A 14,447-nucleotide genomic window follows, 5' to 3' on the forward strand; every position below is an offset into this window, starting at 1 on the left:
TTTTCACGTTCTTTAAAATAATTTACTATTTTTCACAGTAGCCAGAACTGCAGTGGCTTTCGACGATTGACCGTGATTAAAGGGAAAGCATAACGATTACCGTTTGATCAATGTGTTTATGCACTCGTTAGATGAATTCCAAATGAAATCATTTACCGATAAACAAACACTGCAACAATAAGCGCAACTCCTTTCAATTTATTTTTTCTGAGCAAGGGGGACATAGACTGGAAATGGAGAGGAGGGAGAAATTCGTTAGAAAATTCTGATGCCGAAATTGCCGCTTGTCAACTATCTTCTGACGATTTTTCTGTGCGTTTACGTCAGGAACACTTTATTTTACATATTTACACCTGTTTTTCGTGATCGCATCGTTCGCGTTGGTCTATCTTTCTTTCGCTCTCTCTCGCTCTCTCTACCTGTCACGCATCACGCACACATGCACGCATACACGCTTTTCTTCGCACGTATTTCCTCCTCGGAATCGGATATACGAATGAAAGTTTCATAAATTTGAAAAGAATATCGTCGACTACCTATTAAACACATCATTTATCAACTCAACAATTTTCCGGAAACGTAACAATAGTTTGTTCCTCTTGATCGACCGACCGAATTACCCTTTAACCAGTAGTCCCATTTTGTATTCTTTGTTTTTCCCCCCTGGTGTTGTATCACGCATTGTGCGCCGATGGCCAGAAAGAACGAGCAGCACTCGTCCTGCCGGAATCCTTAATTTATAACGATTCGTCCGTCATCGTAGACGTTTCTGTGTGATCTTGACTTTGATTTAGAGACGATCGGATCTACCTATTGCTGCTTTTCATGTGCAGGATGTCTCTGAATTCTTTCGAATGCTTGCGCTGCGCTTTGAGGATACCCTATAGTACTATCATGATCACCGATCGATCAATTTTTTGTCGTTCTGTTGTTAATCTCGCTAAATATATCCGTGATTCTTGGCTCTGAAGAATCGCATCCGATTTACCGGTTAAAGGGTGGCGATAAAAACTTCGTCCAACTACGATCGCGAACAATTAATTGAGATCATAAAAATAACGAAGCTTAGATTACACTTATGTCCTCTTTTTTTTCTTTTCTATATGAGGTGTGAGTATACGTATTGTAAACGGATGCTTGGATCCTTGGATCCTCAGTCACTGAATTCTTTATTGTACGAATTTGTAGATTCGGAGAGAACAACGCTCCCTAGGATTCGGTGTTTCTTTCGGGATTAAAGGAATCTCGTATATCTAAAAAGAGAAGTGGCGGAAGGACTAAATGTATGCCCGGAGATTTGAAGAGAATCAAGTACTGCTGCGGGAAAAATGAAAATTTTCAAAAGACGTGAACACTCGAAAGCAGCGGATAATCCAGGTTTTCTGCAACGTGACAACTCGAAGGATTTGAGGAATTAAAGATCTTAGGGCAAAGAATCCAAGGATATAAGCATTCAACCTTCAGATCATGGGATTCTTGAATCCTTATATCCTAATATATATGTATCATGTTTGCGTGTACGTGGGTCTGCTCGTATGTGTACGTGTGTGCGTGTATGTGTACGTTAGGATGTCCTTTACGTATCAATGGTCAGATATATAATTGTATTTTCTCTATATTTGTCTTCATTTACGTATTGTATATACCTTATTCGATTTTTCCGTATTAACACACTAGTCGTTTAGAAATATAAAATATCTTCTGCTACAATTTTCGCTTTCTCGCATCTACGATTTCGCCGGACGCGTCGAGAACGCGTTTCGACTGTCCTCATTTATCGCCAATTTTATGCGCCAATAATTTTCCGAGCACGCGAATCCAATTAAGTTAATATCATATTAAGTTAATATTACGCATAATAATTATGCGTAATACCGATACGACCTTCCAGGCAATGACAATCGAATATCGAATAATTACTGAGCGAAAGTTATTATAGATAAGAGACATCCTAATATATGTGTTGTATGTACGTGTGTGTTATGTAGTATCTATGTGTTTGTGTGCCGGCGGTTGTGTGAACGCGTATGCATGTATACATTCTGGAAATGGAATGTTCGCATTATCGAGGTATATCTACGTTCAAGCACGTTCGGATATTGTCAGTTCCTCGAGAAGCTAAAAAATACGCCCCAAAGCTGGAGCCAGTTGCTGTCTCTGAAGTTTTACGTCTTTAACGCACGTACGTCCAGATCGCATCATCCTTCGAGAGGACGCACGTTCCGAGCGACTTTTTCTTCCGTTTCCCGTCTGCCTTTCTTGTCGCTGCGCTCTCGAAGCATCGTGCTTCCCGCAATCGTTGTTCCGAGATGTCCGATTTAAAAGCGAAATGAACAGCCCTAAGTATCACTGAAGTGAGGATAGAGCTGGAAGAGACGAGTTCGTAAAATCAAGGGATCGTTGCCGTGATTAATAAGAATTAATTAATGAAAAAGTTTTATCAATTTACTACTAAACTGTTCCCTAATTTATTGTTGGATATGTCACGATATATTAAGTTCAATTATCGCTCGTTCGCGCGATTCGTCCTTTCGTTCCGTGCCGAAATCGTATCTCTGGATCATCACTTCAGTGGCGTTATGGGCGAAGAAGTCTTCATCTCATGATGTGGCAAACGCAAGAAAGGAATGTTCTTTTCTCTCTCTCTCTCTCTCTCTCTCTCTCTCTCTCTCTCTCAACGAGCGCAAAGCGATATTTCAATAGCGATTATAGATCGTCGCAGAATTCGAGAACGGATCGTTGGAAAGTCAACTCGTGAATTATTTTAGATCTTGCACATACTCGGATTGTACGAAATCCTTGAGCCTTTAAATCCTTGGATTCTTGGACCCCCGATTTCCGATAACCCTCGCTTTCTCTCTGTTTCGGATCCACGGATTTAGAGTCGTAAAACTCGAAGCGACCCATTTCTTCGCGCATCACTTAGCTCATCTACCAGAGTGTACGGTGTGTCCCAAAAAGGGGGATCAGTACTTTGATCATGAAAGTAAGAGTGTGTGATTACCAACCGCCTTCCGCAATTCCAAAACCTAAATACGGTGATCTATGAAAGCTTAAAATCCTGGAATTATACGTAGTGTTTAGTTGCTTAGTTTCACGCACCGGCCGCTCTGCTACGTCAGATTCGGCGATCTCGGTGGATCCAGGGCCCTATCATATATATACCTCCCTCGGGACGAAAGTAACAATAAGCGGAATGCAAATTTTTCACTTCAACAAAGTTGAACCTAATTGATCCCTTCGCCGACAACTCCTGTCGAGACACCCCCGGTACAACCGCGGCGAGACGGCGAGCTGGCTTAATATCGCCTGATTTTTACGCGGCTCGTCCTGCACTCGATCCGAAGTCATATAGTCCAAACCTGCACTTTCTCCGCGACGACGCACCAGCTGGCGTGGTCGTAGTACGACGAGATGATATGCAGGTTCTCGACGTACTTGTTGATCAGCTGGTCGAGCTCGCCCTCCCGAAAGACGTGGTAGTATTGGTGGTAGGTGATGGCTCCGCCGCCGCGGTCGGACGGCAAGGACTCCTGGGACGAGGCGTTGCTCAGGGTGTCGGTGGTCGTGACCAAGCAGTCCGCCGCGGCGGCTGTGCTCCTCTTCGTCTCGCTCGAGATCTCGTCCAACGAGCGGCCGCGTTCTTGCAGCCTGCGTCGCGCCTCCGTCGCGGCGCAACCCCTCGGCGCGTTCTCCACGTTCGACACCAGTGACACCGTGCTGCCGGTGAACAATCTGGCCGTCGACTCCGCCTGGCTGCCGTCGCTCAGGCTCGTCGTCGTGTTCTCCATCGAGTCTCCCACCTCGCTGGAATCCATCGACAGGCCACCTTGGGAGCGCCACTTGCCCGCGTCGACGTACTGAAACTCGCCCGTCTTCGACACCATCACGAAGTCCAGCACGTCGTCCGAGTTGCTGCGCAACAACGGCGAGACGGGCTTAGCTTCCGCTCCGCGAGGATCGAGCTTGCGCTGCTCGCCCGTGACACCGCTGTTGGGATTGAGTCTGGATGCGAGGTGGTCGGGCTTTGGCTTGTCCTCCGAGTTGAACATCTCGTCGTACTTGGAGCCGAGCTCGGCCTCGAGCTTCACCTCGTACTTGGACTCGTTGCCGAGCTCGGGCTCGGACTGTTGGTCGCGATGGGAGCCGGGTTTACGCCGGAAACTATCATCGACTTTGCTTTCAGGCCTGAACGACTTCAGCTCCGGCTGCTGCGCCGCGCGGCCGCTCTTCTCGTACGCCTCGTTGACGATCCACCTGGTCTCTTTGGGCAATCCGTTGCACTCCTCCCAGCACGTCAGGTTATTGTCCTCGACGTCGAGCGCCGACGACGACGCGGTCCTCGAGGTCTGGCAGACGTTGAGGAAGTCAAACGACGAGTTTTGGCAGTACCGGCTGATGTCCCGCATGAGCTCGCTGCTGGCCTCCTCAGTGAAGCCGCCCAGGTCCACCGAGGCCGACTTGCGATCCTGCTTCAGATAGGCTCGCGTTCGCACGCTCGACCAAAACTCGCCGTCTTTGTCGCGCCGTTGCGCCACCTGCAGCAGCTGCGACTCGATCTGCGTGTTGTGCTGCATCGCCGTCCCCACGGCGTCCTCCAGCGAGCTCGCTACGTTGGCGGCGGCTTCCAAGAGCCTCATCGACTGCGAAGAGATGGACCTGCCGCCGCCTTCCGGAAGAACAGGCGACGCCGAAGAACGGAACGCGTCGCGTACCTCCACCTCGGCGACTGACGACGCGGCGTCGTCCTCCTCCTCCGTGCCGCTGAACCTCGAAGCCGTCGACGATGTGTCGCACGCCGCCTCGTCCTCCGGGATCGCCGACGAGGTCTCGTACGAAGGATTCGGTGGCGTCTTCGAGGAGTCGGCGAGCGTCGCCGGCGACTCGTCGTCGCGCACACTGCCGCTCTCCTTGTCCGCCTGCGCGTTGTTCCTCTCGGCCTCTCTCCTCGCGATATACCTCTCGTCCGACGTGACGCTGATCACCGAGCCGACGGACTCCGGCGACGAGACGCCGCTCGAGTCGCTGTCCAGGTCGTCGGTCTCCGGGTTGAACAGCTCCAGCGACAACAGCCGCGGCAAGATCCTCGTTACGGTCTCTAGGCGGCCCGAGGCTGCGGTGGAGGCGCGCCTGACGAGCGGAAAGGAGGGTCTGGCGCGCGTCGCGAAGCCCGGCTTCTGGGTGAGCAGCTCTTTGATCTGGTTCAGCCGGGCCTTCCGGTTCTCGTCCTCGCTGATCGGCTCGCGTCCCATCACCTTGCTGACGTCGTTGAAGGCACGAATCAACGGCGCGGTGTCCGGCTCCTCCGTCGGCTCCGCTATCAGATGGAGCCCGCGCGAGCCCGTCGACGTCTGCGAGTTGCCGACGGACGCTTTGTCATTTACGTGCTTTACCGCGTCGCCGAGGCGGGCTGTACTAGTAGAGACGGGTTGTTGCTGTTGCTGCTTCAACAATGGTGACACACTGATCAGCTTGAACCTGGAGGACTGGCTGTCCGGAGGTTGCTTGACGCGCGGTGACGGCGGCGCGGACGTCGTGCCGAGTTGTAAGGCTGCCGGTCGCGGCGAAGGCGGCACCTCGACCGAAGACGCGGGGGCGTCCTGCTTCGGCACGAAGATCACCGACGCGAAGCTGTCCTCGGAGTCGACGCTGGTGTCGCTCTGCAGGCTGCTGTCCTTGGAAGAATCCGAGCCGTCCTCCCGTGAGAGGCGACGTTCGACGCCTTCGATGCTGCGCTTCACCACGGTCACGGTAGGCGCTTGCGCCTTGTCCGCCGGCTTCGGCTGCGCCGCTTCCGTCTCGTTCTCGCCGGACTTCCAGCCCTGCAGCATCCGCACGAAGCCGTTCTTGATCGACATGCTGGAGACCTTCTCGATGTTCGTGGTGGACCGCTTGATCTTGCTGGTGAGTCCGTTCTTCAGCAGCTGGAAGCGTCGGCTGGCGTTCACCGGGCTGATGGTGTCCTTGAACGCCTCGAACGTGCGCCACTTGCAGATGAGCTCCTCGTTCAAGGACGCCTGCTTCATGATGTTCCGGCGCACCCGCTCCTTCTCCTCCAGCCGTTCCGCCGACATCAGCTCCTCGTTCATCGAGCTCTGCTTCAGCACGTTGCGCTTGCAGCCGCGCGTCTGCTGGCAAGGAAAGTCTGGAAGGTCCTTGATCAGGTGTTCAATGGCAGTGTCTTCAGGATTTTCCAAACCGGTCTCCTCCACGCACGATTTCTGCTTCACCAGCCGCGGCTTCGAGCCGCTCGAGGACGACGAGACGGACCGTTCGTCCAGGATCAGCTCGGAGGTGGAGCAGAAGCCCGGGATGCTCGACCGGGAACGCACCAGGTCCAGCCGTTCGATCTCCAGTATGTCGCCCAGGCTCTTGGACTTGATGCTCAAGGTGTCGGTGTGCTTGTTGGCCATCAGCGTGTGGGTGGTCTCCACGCGACGCAGCTCGATCGGTAGCTCGTCCACGTCGGTCACGTCCTCGGGATCGTAATGCCGCCGGCTCTTGGCGCCGCTCTGCCAGCTTCCGGGGAACCATGCGCGGCCGCCGCCTCCGCGTCTGCTTCTCGCTAATTTCTTAGGAAAAGAAAATCACCGAAGGTAAGCGGCAGATAATAATAATAGTAGGACATTCCCGCCGACGCAGTTTCAAAATGTAATCAGAGCGAGGAAATTCGATTTTCTCCCCGAGACAAAAACGACAGCGGTGAAATCAAGCGCAACATTCATCGGCGAGAAAAATTTAAACGAATAACCCTCGACATTTCACCGAATGACTCTTTCGGTAACCAGCGTCGAGAAGAGAAGAACGTCGGCGAACGCTTCGCGAAAAGGAATTTCTCCCGTCGGTTTCTCGCGATTGTTTGACTACAAAATGTTGCCTCTGTGCAACGGAAATGGACGATTTCTCCGTCTTGTCTCTCTTACCTGCAACGCCCGCCGGAAGCAGCTGTAACAGGTCTCGTTCGGGCTGGAGAGACTGCTGGTGGATGGTGACAGGCTGAATATCGGATCGATCCAATAACTCTTGCTTTTACATTTTCGTTGGCTATTTCTGGAACGAGAGAAACCATGACAGCTGACCTACATACGCGGCACACGCGGTCCGGGGGAAATGGCAGTAATTGCGCGTGCGAGAATAAACCCATTACAATAAATCTCTCGCCGCAACAACGCTACGAGTGTGTTTTATGACAATCAATGAGGAGAACGGGTCATATTTTATTACCGCTCGCTATATCGGAAAGAGATACCGCACCTTTTGGAGGATGATGGATATTTCTGAGCGGCGTCGTCATCTCGCTTCTCGTTACTGTTCGATGCGCTCGAGTGCCTTGTTCCGTCCGATGCTGCGCTCATGCAGTATGACTTGGGCCATGGTACTAAAACGTCTTGCGATTCAAACTGCAAATAAGCAATAATATAATTTAATCGTCGATCTATTAATTAGATAATTCGCGTACGCAGGTAACCGTGTAAATTTCGAACTTTCTTAGAGCCTTTGGAAATTTTTTACAATTATTGAGGCTGCTGGTCTGCCGAATTGAATTAACTAAATGGCACACAATTAAAAAGATTTCAGGCATAACCATTGACAATATCTCAAGAACACGATTAAAAAAAAAAAAGGATGAAATATGATGATGTCATAAAACAAGATGGCAAGGACACAGGAGACTTAATTAAAGAGTTGCATAATGTTATTATTATTATTATTATTGTTTAAAGAACTTGTTAAAATAATTATTTAACGAATTGCAAAGATACAGTGTTTTGCTCACCTTCCTATGCTTCTGTTCCATTGCCCAGACCGATATGACGAGTCGACCTCCGATCCTGAGGACTCGCGCCAGCTCCTTCAACGCGTGTACCCTCCTCTCCGTCGTGGCGAAATGGTGCACCACGGCGATCGACAGCACCGCATCGAAGCTCTCTTCTCGGAACGGTAGTGCCAAGTTATCGCATATCAGGACCTTATCGCAAATCGGATCCCGTGAGTATAGCTGGAGGTTCCAAATCGATTCGGCGATAAGACACTTTCCAATTGATACGTACCTCGTTTTCCTTCTCGCGCGCGATGTCCGTGAAACGCTTGCATCGGTCCACCCCTACCTTGAAGATGCTGTGATTCACGCTGAGATATTTTCCGTTGCCGCAACCTGAACGATACAGACACACACACACACACACAGTGTTACAGGCGTGGATGTAACGCGACGCAGAGCATGCGGGGCGCGAACTCCGCGAACTATGCAACCCACGTGACGAATTCCTCGCGCGGGTTGCGCGTCGACGGGCATTCGCGCGAGATATGATTAAATCCCGGTTGTTTCGCCTTCGGAGAAGTTTACCCAATGGATAAATATTTGAAGAACGTTTCGGTCATACGAAAGTAAACTGCGAGAATACGGAAAAAATTACTGGTATACTATTGAAAAGCACTATTGAAGAACAATCCCAGCAAATATCAACTTTCACATCAATGTTATAATTTCCCGCTCAATATGCAATATAACGCGTGTGTTAATTAAAAAGTCATATTATTGGATGGGAAATTATAATACTGATATTATTATTGTTAGTTGGTGCTTGCTTGGATAATATGCCAGTAATTTTTTCGCATTCTCGTCATTTATTTCTGTGCGGGAAGACTCTTCAGACACTTATCCATTAGACAGATTTATCCAAAAGTAGAATAACCGGTCCTAAGGCCCAATTTTTCATTGGTCAACTTGTAGTTTTGACTTAACCTAATGATAATGTAAAAATTATGTTTTTTTATTCATGGTTAGTTATTAAACCTTAAAAGTCATCATTACAACACCATCCGTTTAATGATCAACCACGAATACCACGAATAAAAAAATATAATTCAATTTGCATCGGGTTAAGTCTAAACTACAAATTAACCGATAAATAAAAAACTTGACCTAATAGAGGACATGTTCAAAGTGACGTTCTGCGAATAGGAGCAATATCTTCCACTGACCGATGTCGCAGACGAGGGCACCCGGCTCGAGCTCTTGCAGGAACTGATAAACTCGTGGCCAATGTTTACTTTGCGTGGTCTTCTCGGCGCATTGCTCGTATACTTCGTGAACGTAGGCTTGCTCTAAGGCCACCGAGCGAGCTGCATGCTCTCCGTCGCTCTCAGACATCCCTCTCGCTAAGGTGATTTATCCTCGTCCACATGTGCGCTCACGATGCTGCACAGAAAACGTGTTTCGTCCTCGTAAATCGCAAGGTCGGAGGTGAAGCGTTCAGATTTGCTCAGACACGATTTCACAAGCCCGAAGATCGAGCGATCGGGCGAATCGAGCGTGGAAGACCTGGGGAAATTTCGACGATTTACCCACGCAACATTAATGACGTTCTAGAGACGACCGAAAGATATTCTTTTTGTCTTGTATGTCTTCAGGATGTTTCCAAGACATATTCTGAACATTTATGCCGTGTAAGTAAACAGGGAAAAAAGAAATAGTTCCCACAATTAAACACTAGTTCTCACAGTTAAAAATTAGCTCTCACAGGTAGAAGTTAACTATCTATATATAGTATAGTTGAAATTTAATTAATTTGATTAATCTAATTCTTTTTGTCCCTGTGCTTTGGTTTTTAGCTCTCACAGCTAAAAACTAAATCTGGTAACTAAATTATAGTCGCATTATATGAATAGCTAATTCCTTTTTTGCAGATACAGCGCTATCCTTCCGCTGCGCACTTCGTGAAAACGAGAGAGAGAGAGAGAGAGAGAGAGAGAGAGAGAGAGAGAGAGAGAGAGAGAGACAAAGTAATCTGAGTAAGCAAGAAACATTAAATAAATCTTTTGAAACATTACGTACGCTCATTAGTTCCGACAAAATAATAAATTCCTCACTAACTATTGCGAATTTTGCAAAATGGTACATGACTTTTCTGCTCAGTTTCACCCGTTCTACTTGCACATCACGGGAACCGAGATTAGTTTTGAGCACACTATATATGAAAGGATTGTAAAATATCACCGTAACGACGTTCTGTTAATGATTTCTCGCTTACTGGGACACTTGATCGTTTGATTTTTCAGGACAGCGGTAGCCTGTTGCGCCGGCAACGGGAGCGACTCCCCGGAGCAACGTCAGGAGCCCCCCACGTGTCCCACTGCTGCTCTCGATCACGGTAGTCGCGCCGTGTCGCCGCTCACAGGCCGATCTCGCAAGGTGGCAGGCAGCCGCAGTAGAAGATCTCCTGCAGCAGCCTGAGTATCAGCTTGTCGACCCGCAGCTTCTCCGCGTTGTTCGCGTTCGCGCGGTCGCAACGGTACCGCAGCCGGGGTACCGTGTAAGCGCGGCACCATCGCAGGAACTCCCCGGTATCTTCGGTGCGGATGAACGTGACGATCGCCCAGAGCGTGCAGAGGTTTCGTGACTTTTTGCGGGTGTGCAGGTAGAGCTGGCAGACGTCGAGAAATGTCAGGAGATCGACCACGCTCCTTTCCATGGGGGGAAAGCGCGCTCCTCGTCGACAGCGGACAGCGTTCTCGAGGGTGAATTCGGGGAAGCGGCGGCGCTGTCTCGCAAAGGGTCGGTCGGGAATTAAAAATCGCGGGCGATGGCGGGCAGGCGATCCTTAAATAGATCCTTTGGCGAACGTCACCGAGCGGAAAATCCGCCTGGCGCGAGGGCTGCTCTCGGCTCGCGGCTGCCGCCGCCGCCGCCACCCCCGCATTGTGTGCTGTTGGCGGACGCTGACGGAGGCAGGTGGACCGACTTCAAAGAGCATCAGCTCCCTCCCCCTTCCGCCAGCCTCCCGCACGAGAGAGAGAGAGAGACTCCCTGTCTCCGTCGCGCGAGCGAGCCTCGCGAGCGAAACGGGTGAATGCAATGTTGTGTGCGCGTTTGCCGATACGCGACTGCGCGGTGAATTTATTCGATATCCCCTTTCGCATAACTGGGTTAGCCTCGGTGCACTAGTTTAACTAATTTAAGGATGCCACCAGATACCTCGTGCCAGCGCGACGGCTAATGTCAACCGTCGTCACTCCCCGCGAACGAACGGACGGACGAGCTGACATACGCCGACGTAATATCGACGCGCGCTGTTGCTTGCTTCTGAGGGATGCAATAGTGCAGTGCTGATTCATGAGATACGATTATCAAGCGAAATACTGTGCGAGTGCCCTTTTTCCTTTTCTCGAGAAAGCGGAACCAGAGAGTGGCGGATCTCTGCGAGATCGGTACCGATCGGTTCCGGTGCCCCCTCCCCGGAATACACTCGCGCGATGGGGTGGTACATCTTTGACCTTTTTGAATTTCAAAAACTTCGAATCACCCGGATCCTCCGGACGAAGAACGGTTACACACGGGGTGTAACGCGCGCATAGACCGGAGGCTATCTCTCTCGCGCTTCTCGGCGCTTGTCAATTGATTCTGAGCTGACTGAATTATCGCTGAGCCATTATGCGCCTGTGTCACACATATCACGAAGAGAAAGGGACAGCCCGCGCGTCCATATGTTACTAATGACAACCGCGTTATAAATAGAACGTGAAATGCATCCTACGCGAGTGCTTACGTCACGAAACCGTCGCGCGCCTCTTCAAGGACTAAGGGCCGGCCGTGTGTCAGTCCGTGGCTAAACACCTACGTGACTGAATTTTTCTAATTCAGCTGTACGAGAGAGAGAGAGAGAGAGAGATATCTCCGTTATTGACGAATTTTTGCCGGTTTCCTCCTCCTCGTTACCGGATATACGCGCGCCGGTACACGCGGCGATTCGAAACGCTCGACGCTCGGTATCTGCCTCGGTTCTTACAGGTAATCGAATTTCCATGACCTCGGTGGTGCGAGAATTCGCGAGCCGTTCATCACCCTTCGGCACGGGAGAGAACCACTGTGCCCACCGCGGTTAGATTCTACGTACTACGTAACGGGTGGATTGCAAGTGTGATGGGTTCGGACGGCGTGGGTGGTACGTAGAGCAACGGCAATGTGCCAACCGTGAGAGAGGCAGCCATGAATGAAAGTGCCGCATATCGATTTATCTGCGCCGCCCTACATACGAAATATGATAAATAGAGACGAGTGTGCCTCCCCGCGGTTTCTGAACGATTTGCAGTGCCACTGATTCCAATCCGTCCCCCCTCCGCCCCCCGAGGTCTTACAATGTACTCCACCTTCTCCTCCGCTTCGATCTTAATTAAGTCCGCTTACGTCGTAATTAAGCGAGCGAGCCGTGGCAATTATTAGCCCGCGTTATCTGATATGCGGTAATGCGATAGATATAATGAGATTAGATCACCGGGTGTTACTTCAACGAGAACACAATGGTGAGAAGAGACGGAAAGGTTTCGCGAAGACGCCGAGGATTAATTGTGAGAGAATTGACGCGGCTCGCAAAACAGCTGAAACAAAACATGTGTCCGCATAAATGAGCAACCCATATAAACATTACATCGACGCGCATTCTGGCGACATTGTATTCGAAATCTGACACCATTCTTATCCCCGCCTTCTCTCTCTTTCTCTCTCTGATGTCTAACTATAAAATTAGTCGACTTCACCTACAACTGGACCGCTTTCTAGGTCTCCGAATTCAAGCTGAGCTTTCAGGGGAGAAACGATAGTCCGCAACTTTGTTTTTTTTTTTTCAAAAAAGTTACGAGCTTCAGGGCGGAAGATATCGGACGGAGGGGTGTCGCAGTCAACACGTGTAATCGCGAATAAGCGCGGATTATCGACTCCCGAGCGTAACGGCAGCGCGAACGCGTCATCGTTCAAAACGATTCGATGTGGCGCCATTATTCATTCATGCGAGCTGCCTCTACGTCAATGACTGCTGTCGTCGAGACCGTCACGCCGATTCCGCCAGTGTGACGGAAATCGCGACTAGGACCCGGGTACGCCCGGAAGCGGGACCGGGCGTCCGGCGATCGGAAGCGGCTCCGACGATGACGAGCGTAAGGTCGGAGCGTCCACGAAAACGACGCGCGATATCGAGCCCACCTCGCGAAACAGACTGCGCGTCTCGTCCAGCATTCCCCAAATAAGCAAAATCAATTCCTCGGAGCGAGGAGAAGCGTCGCCTACGCGGATCGGCCGGCGGCCGCCATGTCGCGTTGGTCGCGCGAGATCGCCGCTCGGTTTTCCGCGAGGAAACCGAGAAAGAGAGCGAGATACGGCGACCAGCCGGACGACGCTGCTCGTGGAAATCACCGGGACTCACCTGGGTCATGAGAGAGGCGGAATCTTCATGCTCGCGGTGTGACACGCGACCGTGGCGGCGAGAGGGTGCAGCAACGGAGAAGCGGCGGTGGTAGCGACGACGACGACGACGACGGCGGCGGCGACGACGGCGGCGACAGCTGCGACTGCGGTAGTGGTGGCGGCGGCGACGACGACGTCGGCTGGTGTTGCGGGTCGCGCGGAGTCAGCGTCGCGCGGATGCTGGTGTCTCATCGCGCCGACCGGGGAGCGGATTCTTCCTCTCTCTCACATCGCCTCGCGTTGCCGATCCTCCCTCGCGTGCGCGTCTTCTGGTTCCTCCTCTTCTATCTCTCTCGCTCGCTCGCGCTCCTTTTCGCTCGGTATTCGCGCGACGAAAGGGTGTGTTACGCGCGCGATGGACGCGCGTTCCGAAGGAATCGAGCCGACCGACCGACCGACCCTCCGACAATAGCTGCGGCTCCGGGGTTGAAGGGAGCACGCGCGAGGCGACGCGACGCGACGCGACGCGGGCGTCGCCGTGACGCATTACGAGCGTAAGAGGGAGGGGAGAGCGGAAAAGACGGATAGATAGACCGAGAGAGAGAGAGAGAGAGAGATAGCGGGTGTGTGGGTGTGCTGGAAAACATGTGTGGTTTGACGGCTATAGTGAATTTATAATAGCCGTCGCGCGCGCGGCATTTCTCCCTCCCTCTCTCTCTCTTCCTTCCTCTCTGTCTCGGCGAGACATACACACGCCTGGTAGTATCCTTGCGCGTCCTCGTGACGCGTTACAAACGTCAGGAGGAGTTGGAAGGAGTGAATGTGGAAGGAATATGTCTCTCGCGTTGACACGTGCGGCAGGTGCGTGCGTGTGTGTATACAGGGTGTGCGGCTGCGTAGACGACGGGGGGGGAAGCTACCACCTTCGTCGGGAACTGAAGGGACTTCCTCCTCGATGAGAGGCCGGAAATATCCAGTGATTGTCAAGTCGCGCTTCGATTGAGCGGACTAATTAATCTGACTCGGCGGGGAACGTGGCATTGTTGCGTCGACGAACGAGTTTGTTATCGGACACCCTGTATGTATACGTAGAAAGTGTACATGAGCTGATAGCTTTACGTTCACAATGTGTCCGCAGTATTCTCGTAACGCGTCTCGTGTGACGCGTTTTCAAGAGCAAAAATATCTGGAAGAGTGCATGTAAAATAAGCGTATCTATCTACACACACACATATATATATGTACTGATACAAAGTTTCACTACGCG

General features: G+C 51.2%; 1 protein-coding gene across 2 annotated transcripts; it reads right to left on the reverse strand.

Moving 5' to 3' along the window:
* Positions 1-277: 277 nt before the first annotated feature.
* LOC106748900 lies at positions 278-14,434 on the reverse strand. Of its 2 annotated transcripts, none has more exons than XM_014627817.1 (7): positions 13,200-14,434; positions 8,986-9,202; positions 8,052-8,155; positions 7,778-7,969; positions 7,255-7,400; positions 6,924-7,050; positions 278-6,572 (listed from the first exon to the last, which is right to left on the reverse strand). In XM_014627817.1, exons 2-7 carry the CDS (start codon positions 9,152-9,154, stop codon positions 3,348-3,350), a joined length of 3,963 nt encoding a protein of 1,320 aa, XP_014483303.1. In that variant the 5' UTR covers positions 9,155-9,202; positions 13,200-14,434; the 3' UTR covers positions 278-3,347. The 2 variants fall into 2 exon arrangements, with proteins under 2 accessions (XP_014483303.1, XP_014483304.1); XM_014627818.1 differs by lacking the exon at positions 13,200-14,434 and adding an exon at positions 10,035-10,123.
* Positions 14,435-14,447: the final 13 nt, after the last annotated feature.

The sequence above is a fragment of the Dinoponera quadriceps genome, unplaced genomic scaffold (assembly GCF_001313825.1).
Source record: "Dinoponera quadriceps isolate SergipeBrazil2010 unplaced genomic scaffold, ASM131382v1 scaffold3271, whole genome shotgun sequence".
Lineage (NCBI taxonomy): Eukaryota > Metazoa > Arthropoda > Insecta > Hymenoptera > Formicidae > Dinoponera > Dinoponera quadriceps.

Coding starts and splice junctions, on each gene's coding strand:
- LOC106748900 (XM_014627817.1), bottom strand. CDS start 9,154: ATGTCTGAGAGCGACGGAGAGCATGCAGCTCGCTCGGTGGCCTTAGAG. Junction 8,156..8,985: donor TGCCCTCGTCTGCGACATCG/GTCAGTGGAAGA, acceptor TGTATCGTTCAG/GTTGCGGCAACGGAAAATAT. Junction 7,051..7,254: donor TATCCATCATCCTCCAAAAG/GTGCGGTATCTC, acceptor CTCTCGTTCCAG/AAATAGCCAACGAAAATGTA.